Source organism: Salvia hispanica, chromosome 2 (assembly GCF_029641045.1).
Source record: "Salvia hispanica isolate PSC_SH4W2 chromosome 2, Shi_PSC_v1, whole genome shotgun sequence".
Taxonomy (NCBI): domain Eukaryota; kingdom Viridiplantae; phylum Streptophyta; class Magnoliopsida; order Lamiales; family Lamiaceae; genus Salvia; species Salvia hispanica.
The window spans coordinates 61,174,586-61,189,967 of NC_142693.1; the positions used below are offsets into that span (position 1 = coordinate 61,174,586).

General features: G+C 31.9%; 1 protein-coding gene, 1 long non-coding RNA gene and 1 other non-coding gene across 3 annotated transcripts; all 3 read left to right on the plus strand.

The window, feature by feature from the left end:
- The first annotated feature begins 5,636 nt into the window (after window positions 1-5,636).
- On the plus strand, window positions 5,637-7,142 carry LOC125218935 (WRKY transcription factor 22-like). The gene is made up of 3 exons (XM_089063382.1): window positions 5,637-6,179; window positions 6,266-6,376; window positions 6,582-7,142. Exons 1-3 carry the CDS (start codon window positions 5,818-5,820, stop codon window positions 6,859-6,861), a joined length of 753 nt encoding a protein of 250 aa, XP_088919508.1. The 5' UTR covers window positions 5,637-5,817; the 3' UTR covers window positions 6,862-7,142.
- Window positions 7,143-11,166: 4,024 nt separating this feature from the next.
- LOC125202209 (uncharacterized) lies at window positions 11,167-12,000 on the plus strand. The gene is made up of 2 exons (XR_007173056.2): window positions 11,167-11,542; window positions 11,630-12,000. It is a non-coding gene; the product is annotated as an uncharacterized LOC125202209 (long non-coding RNA).
- On the plus strand, window positions 11,622-11,771 carry LOC125202915 (small nucleolar RNA snoR145). The gene has a single exon (XR_007173245.1). It is a non-coding gene; the product is annotated as a small nucleolar RNA snoR145 (small nucleolar RNA).
- Window positions 12,001-15,382: the final 3,382 nt, after the last annotated feature.

Consider the following 15,382-nt stretch of genomic DNA (forward strand, 5'->3'; position numbering starts at 1 on the left):
GTATTTCACACTAAACTTATACTCCACTTATGTTAGGATAGTAGATTCATTACGGAACTCGAACTCTTACTTGAACAAAAGCAGTGAAGCTTATAAGTTATCGCTAGCTATAATCAATGTTCTTCTTTTCTTTTGCGTGCAAACCTTTTGTTTTACAAAGTCCAATGCTAGAGACTTCCTTCCTCGCGTAGCTATTCCATGACCAACTTAAGATCAATAGTTGAAGTTTGCTTTCGTCTTTTTTCGGATTTAAAGAGTCGAACAAGCTAGATTTGCTCTTTTTTCTCGTTTCCATTATAGGTCATTCAGTCTAATGTATAAGAATGACTCAACCAAATTGCTTAGTTAAAAAAGAGGAATTGAAATAAAAATAATACTACTACTAAAATTTTCAAATGTCTAATTATTTATTCCTATTTAGGCGAAAGGTAATTAAGGGGATTTCTAACTCTCTACATTGATCTTAATTAATGGTAAGAGAACGGAACAAATAGTTAAATGACATATAAGTCTAAAACCAAACTGTACTCTATTTATTCTATTGTGTATATTGGGACATTGATAATATTATTCTTTGTCACCTACTAATTAGCATTATATATAATATCATCCATCTTAGAAAAATATAGTACTCCTACTCGTCATATATTCTGCCCAACTACTATTAATTTATTTCACATTAGGGTTGGCAAAAATGGGTAGCGGGTAATGGGTAATTCCCATCTCAACCCGCTATCCGCCGGGTATCGGGTACCCGATATCCGACGATAACGGGAAATGGGGCGGGATTGGGTAGTGTGTTTTAGAGTTTTGCAGGTAGCGGATATACCCACTACCCATACGGGTATACCCGTTAGTCCCGTTAATACCCGTTGTTATTAGTATTAGAGTCATATATCGTTTTTAATACTCCCTCCATTCCATATTAATAGAGGCGTTTAAAATAGTTAAATTAGAAAAAAAATAAATAGTTAAATAATAATAGCCATATACACATTCATTTTGAAAAATTAAAAATAAATAGTTAGAATGAAGAAAAAATAAAGTAAGAGAGATAATAATGTAGAGAATAGTATTTATATTATTGTTTTTCCAAAATGAGTGAAGAAAATGAAATGTTTCTAAGAGTTCTTTTGAAACATTTTTATATTCCGACGAACATACAATTGAAAACTCATCGGAACTAGCTATAGAGTCCCCTCACTTTTATTCTTAATCTATTCAAAGTTTACCATCAATATTAATTAAGTAAATTAAGGAACATTGACGATTATTACGATTTTCAAATTTTTTATTCGAATTTCGGGTCGGGTACGGGTACCCGCAATGCCGGGTACGGGATGTCGGCGGGTACGGGATACCCGACACGGGTATCGGATAATCCCGGTATATCACGGGGCGGGTATTTTGGGATAACCAATTTAGCTAAAATAGGGTACGGGTACCCGACTTGTCGGGTGCGGATACCCGCGGGTAACCCGTTTCGCCACCCCTATTTCACATATATATGCTTAATGCATGCCGCTTTGAATTAAGTTTCTTTCTTTAAAAAACAAATAAGTGCAGCATATTCAAATTTAGAATAAGTAACAGAGACAGATTGGAAAATTCATTCTTTCATTATTTCACCACAATTTACCCTATAATCAATACATGCAAAGATACACATCAAATCATTTTATCCATATATATATGTTGGTCAATATAAATGAAGAGTTTTTGGGATTAACTTGGGGAGATTGCACACTTTGATTTCACTAAGCAATTAATATATTTTTCCTTTCAAGAAAAAATGCATAAAACTGCCATTCTACTATACCAGCAACAAATAACTATGGGCACAATTAAATTAAGATGGACAATTACTTTTACTATAGGATTAATTCAATTTTGGTGTTTTTCACTTTATGAGAAACGGTAGGGCCCATGAGATAAGAATTAGGCGGTATGACGTGTGCAAAACGACGGCGAGGTCACATGCATTTCATGGCCGATAACTATGAATCAAATTCATTAGAGGCAAATTTATTTATATCAATGGCAAATTACCATAAAACTTTAAGTCTTTAAAATATGGTCAAAATCTAGTGAATCTTATCATTTTTAAAATTAATTAATTATATTATAATTTTGATAATTTTTAGTTGTTCGATTAAATTATGTATGATTTGAAAATTATACTTCTAATCTACCATGGATTTTGGCTTCCACATCATATAAATTTTCTCCAAATACAAATTACTAGTAAGAAAAAAAATGTTAAATTATGATATAATTGTATGGTGTTCTTTTCAAACAAATTAAATTTATTTCTTTTGCATAATACTCTTCTATAAACAAATAGTACTACTATTTAAGAAAATAGTGAGATGTATTATTTAAGTAAAAAAATCGTGATTCGCGACTCATGAAATGGTGAATAAAATGAATAGGAGTATTTTTTTTCAGTGATAAATAAAATGGACTTCGAAAGGATTTTTTTTTATTGTTTATAGCAACATCAGCCTTCGCTGGATAATTGAATATTAATTCATTTCATTTCATTCTTTCCAATCCATATTTATTTAATTAATTTAAAACATTATATTTCATCTATCTGCTATGTAAAGACATGTTTTAACTCAATTTAAATTAAAAAAAATTGTTTAACTCTATAAAAGAAATGAATAAAAAAATTAGTATAGTATGAATCCCACTTTTAGATATTAATTAGAATGTGGGAGTAATGAATTACTTAGTAGAATATGAAGTCTATATGCTAAAAATAAAAAAAATAAAAAAATATCTTTAAATGATGATTAGTCTAAAATAGCGAAATGTGACAGATTTTGGCAAAGGTGGGAGTAGTATATAAAAGTCCAGGTATAGCGTGTATTTCATGTACCTCGATGTCACATGTTATAAATAATAATAAAAAGATTGGACCTTATTATATACAAATAGAATACGCAAGCGACTATTACCACCTTTTAACATTGCCACTAAAACAAAAGTTACAAAGAAAAAAAATATACAATGGCGTCCCACTACTTATCCACATTAATAATTTATGAAATTATCCATAACAAAATATTAAACTACTATGATTGTCCACCAAAATATTACTCCCTCCGTCCCGAATAATTCGGGTCACTTTAACCGGGCACGGGTTTTAAGAATTGTAATGAAAAGTAGGTTGAAAAAGTTAGTGGAATGTGGGTCCTACGTTTATATATTACTTTTATAATAAAATGTGAGTAGAAATGAGTTTGTGGAATATGAGGTTCACTACCAAAAATGGTAAAAGTGAAATGAGATAAAATATGTGGGACGGACCGAAATGAAAAATTGGGACGAATTATCTGAGACGGAGGGAGTATTGATTTCGAGTAGATTAATGGATTAGATTAATGGATGTGACTTATCGGCTAGTTTACGTGAATTTGTACTTTGTATCAACTAAATCTAGCTTAAATAATTTTTCATTTCATTTTCGAGCATTAGAATGATAACTTCAAAATGTATCTTATACTATAGTATAAGATTAAAGTTCAATTATTGAGATCTATGAATATTACTAGTATAGATTAATTCTAGCTTCATCGCTTTTTCTAAGTCGTCAAACCTACACTGATAAATTATCATTGAAAAATACTAAGTACTAGTATATATAATAAGGTGTTAATGAGTAAGTGTTTTGTTTCATGAATTATCATTGAAAATTATCCTATTTAATAAAAATATACAAAAATGCCCAAACTAAAGTAAAGATATATTAAATCAGTTGATGCCAATTTAATGGAAACATATAAAACATTCGAGATTTTTCGAGGGATAAACAAAATATAACAATTTATTTAGTATAAATCCATAAAAAAATACTACTGCTGTATACTACTCGTTTGATAACAGATAACTCAAGATATACTAAAGAATAGAAAACATGATTGAGATATGAAAGGGAAAAAGAGAAAGTGATTGAATATAATAAGGAGTCACATAGGTACAAAATGCAGATAATTTGATGTATAAAAATTGAATGTAGATAAATTGATGTATAAAAGTAATAAATATTAAATTGTGAGAAAGTTTTCATAAATACATTGGGCAGTATTTTGATGGACGCACAAAAAAAGTTAATTTTTTTGTGAATAAAAGTGTAATTATATTAATTACAAATACAACACGTATTGTTACACATTGGACTATTGATTATTTTTCATTTACCTGATATTGTTTTGCTTATCAGATTTAAACTCCTATTTATTCAATAAATTAACTAACATAAATAAAATAATATTTGAAATTCTAATACCATACTCATTTCTTTCCACAAAAATATGTTCAATTTCCAATCCGTCCATCCCATCAAAATATAAGCATTTCCATTTATGAAATGGAAAATTGTCTTGAACTCATTACCCACATGCAATAATTTATTTACAACTTATATCACTAGGGTCTATTATTAAAACACTAATAATAATGCGGTTCTCACTATCTACTAACAATACTTAAACTAGCGTTCTGATCATTATTACTTTACCAATTGTGTATTAATTTTCGTGCCATTTAAAATGCATATATTTTTATGGGACATATGGAGTACTATTATAGAGTAGCGTGTTCAAATTTTGTGTTTAATTTGTTCCGGAATACTATAAGTAAGATTCAGTATTGCGAATAACATTTATAACACACAACTAATTCATTAAACCGATCACTACATGTAAGATTGAGTTTTACGAATGTCGGTCGGTTGAGTAAATATAGTCTGATATCGGACATCACTATAAAATTATTCTTATTTTATGTGGCTTGACCTTTTTCGATAAAAATATCTCAGACTAATTCAATATCGAACAATTATAGGACAAAGTTATTTATTCCGAATAATCAAACGGAAAAAGGAATAATTTTTGCTTTCCGTACAAAATCAATCATGGCTCATTAATATACGATGATTCGAAACACCGACACTGGAAACATAATAATTGGACAAAACTATAAATTTAGTCTTGTTTTACGTGTTTTGACCTTTTTCGTTGAAAAAAATCTCGACTTATCCAATGTCGAACGATTGTAGGACCTAGCTATTTATTTCGAATAACGAAACGGCAAAAGGAATGTTTTTCGCTTTTGTGAAAATCAATCATGGTTCTTTATTATACAATGATTCGAAACATCGACAAGGGAAATTTAATAGTTCGACAAAACTATAAATTTATTCTTGTATTACGCATTTTAACTTTTTCGATGAATTTTTTTTTTCTCAAATATCAATATCGAACAACTATACGACAAAGTTATATTCGAATAGCGAATTGAAAAAAGGAATGTTTTTCTCTTTTTACTAGAAAAGATAAATCATAGTTTTCTTATTATACGATGATTCGATACTTGGACAGGGAAAATGGATTTGCGACCAAGGCTCGTTTAACTGAAAACCAGGAATTTGAGTGTAGAGTGAAGAGACAGTAGTCCTACGTGGCTTTACCTGAGTGGGTTTTTGTCTGCAGCCCCACTTCACCAAACAATTTAAACCGCGTACGCATATGGTTGTAACTGCCCTTTGACATTTCTAAAGTCAACCTCCTATTATCCCTACTTAAGCAAAAAAACCAAAAATTTCCACCACATTTTCCCATCCCAACACATGAGAAATGAGAGAATCGCCAGTGAGGATGAGCGAAATCCCCCCTTTTCCCTCTTTATGATTTTCATCACACAAAAAGCAACAAACCCATACTCCATTTCTCCCCCTATAAAACCCCTCACTCCCCTCTCCCTCTCTTCACTCCCAATCAAGTCAGCGCCTCCACTTCTCTCACTACAGCCATGGATGATGATAACTGGGATCTCAACGCCGTCGTCAGAAGCTGCTGCTCCTCCGCCTTCCCCCCCACCCCCGCCGCCGCCTTCTTCGCGGCGGCGCAAATCCCCACCCCAACTGTGCAAGATTGCACCTTTTTTGAACCGAGACCAACCAGCTTGGATGAAGGTTTGCATGAGCTATGGAAACCCTTCTTCTCCAAGCAGCAAACCAACCTCCCCATTTCCCCCCTCTCCGTTTTGCAAGATCCATCGCCGCCCAATCAAGAAATCAGCCAATTTCCCCCCCAAAACCAGCTGCCTTTTGCCATCGTCAACCCCCCAAAACCCTCCCCACTAAAGACCATCAAGAAAAGGTTTGCGAGAATGTAATTCCCATTCTTGCTCTTTCCACTTATAGATCCATTTTTCCAATTTTATGATTTTATTTTAAATTTTTTTTTTTTTTTTGCAGGAAGCATTACATTAAGAACGTGTGCCATGTCCCCATGGAGGGCATCTCTTCCGACAAGTGGTCGTGGCGGAAATACGGCCAGAAGCCCATCAAGGGATCCCCGTATCCACGGTTTAAACAAATTTTATTAATTTTCTCAATTTTGTGTTTTTCCTTTAATTTCATAAGCGTCTTATCAACTGAACTGAAATTTATTTTGTATCCATAGTTTAAACAAATTCTATTAATTTTCTCAATTTTGTATTTCTTTTAAAATTTAAATTTTAAAAGCGTCTTACCAACTGAATTCAACTTTATTGTTTTTATGAAAAACCAGGGGTTACTACAGATGCAGCACGCTGAAGGGGTGTAATGCGAGGAAGCAAGTGGAGCGTAACAAGGCCAATCCGAGCATGTTCATCCTCACCTTCACTGGCGACCACAACCATTCCCCTCCGACCCACCGGAACTCGCTGGCTGGAACCATCCGCGCACCTAGGAAGACTGCGGAGGAGGAATCTCATGCTGAGGTGGAGATGGAGCTGGACGAAGATGATTTGTTCGCCGGATTGGAGGATTTCTCCGACGTGGCGGCGGAGATGGCGGACGAGGAATGAATGAAATGATGCTTTTCTTCACCATCACTTTTATCCGTTGAGAATCTACTAAATCAAAGACTCCTTTTCTTTCTTTTTTTATTTTCGTTAAAAGAATTAAGTTAGATTTAAATTTGAGTATGATAAAGAGGGTTTCTAGAGGAAAAGGAGAGTAGATTCGATTGCTTTTTTAGATTCATAGTTGATGTTTATTAAAGAAAAATGGTCATCAATTATGAATCTTTATCCGTATTATTTGCTTGTTGAAATATCGAAAATCGAATTTATAATTAATAGCCTTTTGCGTGCTTCATTTGTATGAATTTGAACCATATATTTATACATTGGATGATCCACTAAAGATTCATGAGTAGATTTTGATGGAATCCACGCATCTACATGTTTGAAATGACAATCCTTATTAGTATGGATATGCAATGATTTAGGTGTCTATGGCTAATATAGATATGTGGTGATAAAAAAGGGTCATTCTTTGGTCAAAATTTTCAATGTTAAAATGGTAGGTTTCGAATGCTTTGTTGTCTTTTTTTCGTAATTTGGATTGACTGTATTGTTGTCGTTTTCTCGTGATTGTTTTTCTCGTGATTGTTTTCTTGGTATCGTAAGAGATCCTTTTATTATGCGGTGAGCGGAGTATTTGTTTTGAGTTTTGCTTTTTCTGCAATTATAGTGGTTTTTATGATGTATGTTTGCTTTTTCTATTAGTTGTATGTTGTTATGTCATTACTACTTTACAACTGTTTTACGTGCTTTTTTTGCTCTATATTACTATCACTGACTTTTTGCTAGTAATAGATTCATAGTATATTCTTATTTATCAAGAAACATGGACTTGTATCTTTTCTATTTTACTTTACAAATGAGATGATAAACAATCAAATTTTGTACAATCAAAATAAGGCTATATTAATAATTTGATGTATTTATTATATATTAAAATAATAAATATAGTAAGTGGACAAGTTAAAAAGACTTATTAGCCTTTAACCTCATTTTTTATTTTTATATTTGAATTTCCTTCCTATTTTTTTAAAATTTGAATAAAAGTATGCACTAATTACATTTATGGTTCTAAAAAAATTAAAAAATTATACACAAATCATAAATATATTATCACAATATTATACACTTTTCATGTACTATATATGCATCTATATACTTTAATTAAATGCATAAATAAACCTATTTTTTTTCAAATAAACTAGTTTTTGATTGTACAAAATTTGGTCACATAGATAAATTTGTTTTAGCCAAAAACTAGCTCGATACCCCGAAATTCATATGCATACTATTTTTTTTATATATTTATTATACAATTTTTGCATAACTAAAAGTTAACTTTGCACTATAATAATTTACATGAGTACCGCAATGAAATTTTAAAATTAATATTCATGTGAGAGAAATGACATTATGTGATTACTTTGGGAATGAAATTGGAAAGAAATCTAAATTAATACCCCACCTGGATTTTCCAACAAATATTTCTAGTATTTGCGTCGTGAGCACTTTCTAAAAAGCTCTTGTAAATTCACAGCATATAATTACTTATCCATTCTCTAGTAGAGTTAGCATATCAAGTTTATCTTTTATTTAAACAGCAATCACAAATCACAATCCATCATTCATCATTATTTATGAGTCTCATGCTTTAATTTTTAATTCGTGTATTTATTAAAATTTAAAAATTATATATGAGAATTAATTAAAATTATAATTTATTAAAATTAAAAAATTATATAACTAGAATCATAAAATTATGCATAATTGAAAGGCAAAAAATGTATGCAAATTTAAAATGCAAAATTCATCAAAAATTAAATTATCAAAGATAAAATATAAAATTTTCAAAATAATATCCAAATTAAATTTGTAAACTAATAAATTTAAATACAATAATATGGCAAAAACAATGAAATAACAAGAATATATGCAAAGTTGTTTTATATTAGCAGAAATGTAAACTAATAAATTTAAATACAATAATAAGGCAAAAACAATGAAATGTTACTACTTGTTTTATATTAGCAGAATATATGCAAAGTTGTTTCACCCCATTTGAATTTGAGATAACGTATCGGAATGTCCAAAATCATTTTCCATTTGTTCCAGCTTAAGTGAGCTTAAGTGAAACGTTTATTTTTTTGATAATAATGGGCTTACTACTCTCTTATATATTATCCTCTTATCTCTTTACTTGATTATTTCTTCTATTTTACTTTTTCTTTATTTTTATTACTTTATTCTCAGTCTTATTTTATTATATCTGCATCTTTTTTATTTTATTTGTTCTCTTATTTTACTATTTATAATTTAATTAACTAAACACCACAATTTAAATTCTTGTGTCAAAATGAAAACGTTTCAATTAGATCGGGACAGAGGGAGTATGCATCATTTTAGAGAATGCACATAGACGCTTAGTGGCTGTACCGTCATCTTTTAATGCTCAAGGAAAAACACTAGGGCTGACAATATTTGATCCGACACGATAATCTGATATGGATCCGCACGAAAATAATGGGTTTGGGCCAAACCTTAATGAGTTGACCCGTTAAGAACTCGGAAATTTCAGGTTGGGTTCGGGTTGGATGCGAGTTGGATACGGATAACACATTAAGAAGTAAATATTACTCCGTATTATTTTTTTTAAAAAAATACTCCATCCGTCCGCGAATAGGAGTCCCGTTTTTTCATTTTAGTCCGTCCGTGTATAGGAGTCCCGACAGTGGCATATCCAGAATTTTTAATTTGGGGGTACAAATTATACTATCCATAATTATGATATAAATAAAACAGCATTGAATTAATATAAAAATAATTTAAACGGTAAAAACTTTTTTATATGAAGTATGAGTTATACTACAAATAATATTAGACATAAAATTTTGAAATTAAGAAATTTAATATTAAAAAGTAAAAACAATAAAAAAAAAACTAAGAATTTTCTTTATTTGAAGTACGAGTTACATTACTTAGAAAAGCATAATAGGGCAAATCAAAATAATTGAAGCATATAGAAAAGAAAATAAGAGTGCAAATTATTAGTACCTAACTAAAAAAATTAATTACTACTAGCACATTACAAAAACGAAAATGTGAGGAGTAACAAATAATTACCTAAGTATGTAATAAAAATGAAAATGTGAGTACAGAAATTAAAAAGTATTCAAACACAATTAAAACCAATAAAAAAACGAATAATGATTAAATTATTTGCGCAAATGGGGATCGAACTCGGATCAAGTGATAGACAGCCTCAGCAGGTTGCCACTGGACTACCAATGTCCTATATATAATATTAATATTAGACATTCTTGCTCCCACTTGTATATGCCACTGAGTCCCGGTTCACTTAAACCATAAATGGTAATAGGGTCTCACCTCCCACTAACTCATTCCACTCACATTTAATTTAAAACTAATACTCCCTCCATCCCGAATAATTCGTCCCACTTTGACCTGACACGAGTACTAAGAAATGTAATGAAAAGTGAGTTGAAAAGTTAGTGAAATGTGGGTTCTACTTTTATATATTAGTTTTGTACTAATAAAATGTGAGTTGGAATGAGTTAGTGGAATATGAGGTCCACTACCAAAAATGGTAAAAAGTGAAATGAGACAAATTATGTGGGACGAACCGAAATTGAAAAATGAGACAAATTATCCGGGACGGAGGGAGTATATACAAGTGGGACCCCTATTCCATTAACATTTTTCCTCACATTTTTTCTTAACATTTTTTAACACCCATGCCACCAAGAAATGGACTCCTAATGGCGGACGGAGAGAGTAATGGTTTAGTTTAGTTTAGTTCTTTAATTTGTTGTGAATCGAGTTTAAATCATGGAAAATTGATTTTTATCATGTAATCAAGTTTAAAATTAGGTCTAATCATCGTATAATATTGGATTCAGGTCGTTAACGTGTCGTGTCAATCCATATTATATCGTGTCGGGTTCGGATCGTGTTCAAGTTTGAGGATAGCAGGCCAGATTCGTGTTCGAATTTGTAGTTTCGTTAACAGGTCAGATTCAAATTAGGTCTTATTGGATTTGGTCGTTATTAGGTTGTGCCAATAACAACTCAACCCGCACGATTTTCCACCCCTAAAAATCACACATTGAATTTTTGACGAGTAACTAGCATACCGATATTTAAATCATTACTCCACTCCGACATAACCCAAAACTAAAAGGCCTGGACTATATGTAATCCAGGTTTGGCGATGTTAACGGCCCGGCCCATTAATTATGCCATCTCTATAAGTATGAACCTTCACAATTAGGTTTAGCAGGCAATCCTAATATTTCTCTGCAGTCATTCATTTTTATTCTGTATTTTTTCTTCGTTTTTCTCCCTAAATTTTAATGGTTACTAGCGATGAAGAGAATTACCTATTTTCCGATTGCAGCATCGTGCTGCAGCGTGAATCATTCTATTCGGTTCGTATTCACTGAGCAATTTGTTTTATTTTCCCCAAATGCTTATTCCATTTTGAATTCGATTTGTTTTTCGATCTGAATCGAATGCAAATTCCTATCTCGATTCTAAATTTCAACGATTCTAACGAAGGACCTATAGACGAGAGGCGATTTGAAAATGCCGATTCAGTCAAGTTTACCTTCGCAAATGGATATCGTTCTGAATTTTGATCGCCGATCCGGATCTGTTAGTTTCGGTTAGGTTCTCCATATCTTCAGATATTTTTTTAATTCCTTCTTTTTTATGAAATATATCTCTTTAATTGGATAATTGAAACGCGAAGGTTCCCAGCGGAGAGGAAGCGGTCTTGAACGACACCTCTCTAACACATGATTTACACCTTCGCAAATGGATATTGGCCATCTTAAACGCGCTTCTGAAAATTTCGATTTTAGATGCGTTTTGAACCCTTTGGCTATATTTTCCTCAATGACACTATATAGTTTTCATTATTATCTTAGTTTTTCATTTTCATGTCCTTGAGATCAGTATTTTATAATTTGATTTAGCTTTGTTCCAATTGACGAACAAGTGTATTATAAACCCCAAATATAGCATGAACTTTATTTCTCTCACGCAGTATAATTACGGTGACATGTTATTGTAATCAGGAATGAAAATGAAATTGCAATTATTAAATTTATCGTTACCCAATTATGTAATATGTAAACAATGATTTAAATCCCTAATAAAATGGGAAATCTATTTAAAGCATACATGTTCAAAAAGATATTATTTCATCTGGATAGAACTTAATATGAGATTTGAAGGGGATTTAAAGCAATAAAAGTCTCATAACACTCCTTGAGGGAGCGAAGATATTGATTTATTTAGAAATAGTTTGGAAATCCTCGTAGATTTGGACCTTGAGAGTGTACAAAATTGATTTTAAGAAGTAATGTAGATATGGATAAAGCGTATTTAAGAATGTTGGCTTAGTACTTGCAAAATTGATGATTTCCTTTTGCTGTTAATGTGCACTTAATGTAACTATGAAGTTTTAGTGTCTTTTGCGAATGATATAAACAGTTTTACCTCGAATTAGAATCGACAAAGCAAACATATTTTCTTGAGTTTACATATGGTGAGAAATTCATTTTGGAATCTCTTAATTTTGCTTATTACAATTACAATGTTCATAAATTAGTACTAACCTTTTCTAACTAATGTTAAATTCGAGAAACAGAGCTTAATTCCAAGAAAGTATGACAAACATATTGTACTGTATACTCCCTCCATCCAAACATAGTTGTCTTTCTTTTTGTCACAAAGTTTAAATATTGTTTAGATGAAGATAAAATACAATAGGATAAAAATAAAGTAAAAGTAATTAGGTATTTTATTCTTAGCGAAAAATTAACTCATCTAAGTTGGAATATTTCAAAAAGTAATAAGACTCGAAGTTAATAGTTTCATCACTTTCATGTATATCTTCAAATGTGTATACGCTCAAAACAAGAATTGTTTTGCTCTTACTACCATTTACTCCATCCGTTCCATATTTAATAGAGTCATTTTGTCATTTTGGTACGTTCCATAGTAATTATAGTCATTTCCCTTTAAAGTAAAAGTCAACACATTTTTCCCCACCTACTTTACTCTCTCTTACTTTATTCTCTCTTCATCTCTCTACCTTTTTCATTTTCCACTTTACTTTTCCTTTACTTAACTCACCTAACACAATTTTTCTTAATCTCCGTGCCGAAAAGAAACGTCTCCATTACTATGGAACGAAGGGAGTATGTCTTTAGGGAATAATGTCTTACTCCCTCCGTCCCGACTAAGATGACACATTCCTTAGCCGACACGGGATTTTAGGAATTATTAGTTAATGTGTTTAATTGGAGAGAGAAAAAGGTGGGTGGAAGTATTAAAATAGGGAGAGAAAGAAAGATGAATATTTTAATAAAGGTGAGAAAAAGTGGTTAAGTGTATTAATTGGAGAGAGAAAGTTTCTAAAAAAAGAAATGTATCATATTCGTTTGGACAAACAAAAAAGGAAAACGTGTCATCTTAAGTGGGACGGATGGAGTATAATACTACTCCCTCAGTCCCACAAAAGATGTCACACTTTCCTTTTTAGTTTGTCCCACTAAAGATGTCATATTTCCTTTTTTAGAAAAAATTCTCTCTTACATGAATATAAAATTTATATTTTCTATAACGCCCCACTTTTTCAAACCCTAATTTTCGGGTTATAAAATTTTTTGCATTAAATGCCTTAAATGCTATGATATGTGGATTAATTGATGAATGATTAATTACATGATGTCTTTGTGACCTAATTGCGTATGAGAGTTGAGATTGAGATGAATAGTCAACTTGTTGATAATATGACGTGGCGTTGAAAAGTCAAAGATGTGGAAAATATGACACGACCGCGGAATGGTCAAAGTCGTGGAAAATGTGAAGTGGAAGTGAAATTCGAATATGTGAATATTTGATGCGGAGTAATATAATTGTGGTGAATTATTTTCCCAAGGGTTGAGTGAAATTAAATAGGATTTTCATAAATATCCTACCCAATTATTTGAAATATTCGACCATCACTATTATTGGAAAGAAATCCTATTTTTCTTGGATTTAATTATTGCTTGGGATAAATATCCAAATTAAATTCAGAGTCCGATTATTCCTATTTATTGATGAAATTTTCGAAACCCCTATAGTTGTCTCAAGGGTGATTTTCGAAAATCCCTAATATTATGGGAGAAGGGATTATTTTTATTATATTATTTGATCCCTTGTTTATTCTCTTCCATAAATAAATTCAAATATCCTAGCATATCTTGTCAAATCTAAGAAGATCCTACCATATCCTAATTTAATTAGGATTATTATTATTAAATCCCTTTTGAAAGGGTCAACTACACGTCACTTTCCTTTTAAATTGGGGAGATCTATTATTATTTTTCTTGCTCCGTGATATTTTATTCTACTCCGTGAAATATTCAAAAATAAATCATAGGCTAAATAATAGCCTAAGATTCGAAATTTCCATACTTTTCTCCCCTACTTCACGCCAATTTCACCAACAAATCTTTCCAAATCTTTATTTATTTACTTATTGGATTATATCTTGCACTCTATAAATAAGAGTGAGAACCCAAAACCCTAGCATCAGAAAAACCGCCCCCCCCTCTACTTCACGTCGCTTTCTCCATCTCTCACTCTCTCCATAAATTTCTTCTACTTTCTTTAAGATTTCTTCATCTTTTGGAGCAGAATTGAAGCTGCAATTCAAGATTTTGTTGAAGAATCAAGGCTATAACTTGTTTTTACCGTTCGTTCTATTGGAAAAGGTATTTTCTATATTAATCTTTCTTCTTCTACCGATCAATCGGTGTTCTTGAGTCCACATGCATTAAGAATGAGCGAAAGGGAAATTAATCGGTGAATTTGGGATGCATGTGATAAGTGTGTGTGTGTGACCGAGTGTGTGTGTGTGCGTGCACACCTCGGAAGGCGTGCACATGTGTTGTGTTCGTGTGCGTGTGTTGTGTGTGTAGAACACTCATGCGTGACTCGATTTGTTGGTGAATCTGGAGTTGTTATTCGAATAAAAATGATATACTAATGGTACCTTGATTTTGGATGATGATATTAAAGATTTATCGATGGGAAAAAGGGAAACGTGGGAACATGCATGATTTTGAATCAATGTTCAAAACTAATTTGTGATATGCCTAATTTAAAGGTGATACTTCGCGCTCTCAGCGTGATAAACGAGGAGAAGGGAATATTTTCGAGCTAAGCCGACAAGGTGGGCTTTTCTTTTAAAATAAGGACATTGTCCTAAACTGATGTTGATGAGAATGAAATATGTGTTATCATGCCTTGATTTGTTTTGTCGTGCCTATCCCTCGTGGCTATGCCACTATTGATTTAATCGAATTCGGATCCTCGTAGAGCCGCAAACTCTACTTGGGTTAGTGTACACCAATGTTAGACCGAGTGCTGGCGTACGGGTTGGCCGGTCTAGTGACCTGGATTGCGGCCGAATTCCTTGTCATTTAGAATGAGGATATGGTAAACG

Coding starts and splice junctions, on each gene's coding strand:
- LOC125218935 (XM_089063382.1), top strand. CDS start 5,818: ATGGATGATGATAACTGGGATCTCAACGCCGTCGTCAGAAGCTGCTGC. Junction 6,180..6,265: donor AAGAAAAGGTTTGCGAGAAT/GTAATTCCCATT, acceptor TTTTTTTTGCAG/GAAGCATTACATTAAGAACG. Junction 6,377..6,581: donor AAGGGATCCCCGTATCCACG/GTTTAAACAAAT, acceptor ATGAAAAACCAG/GGGTTACTACAGATGCAGCA.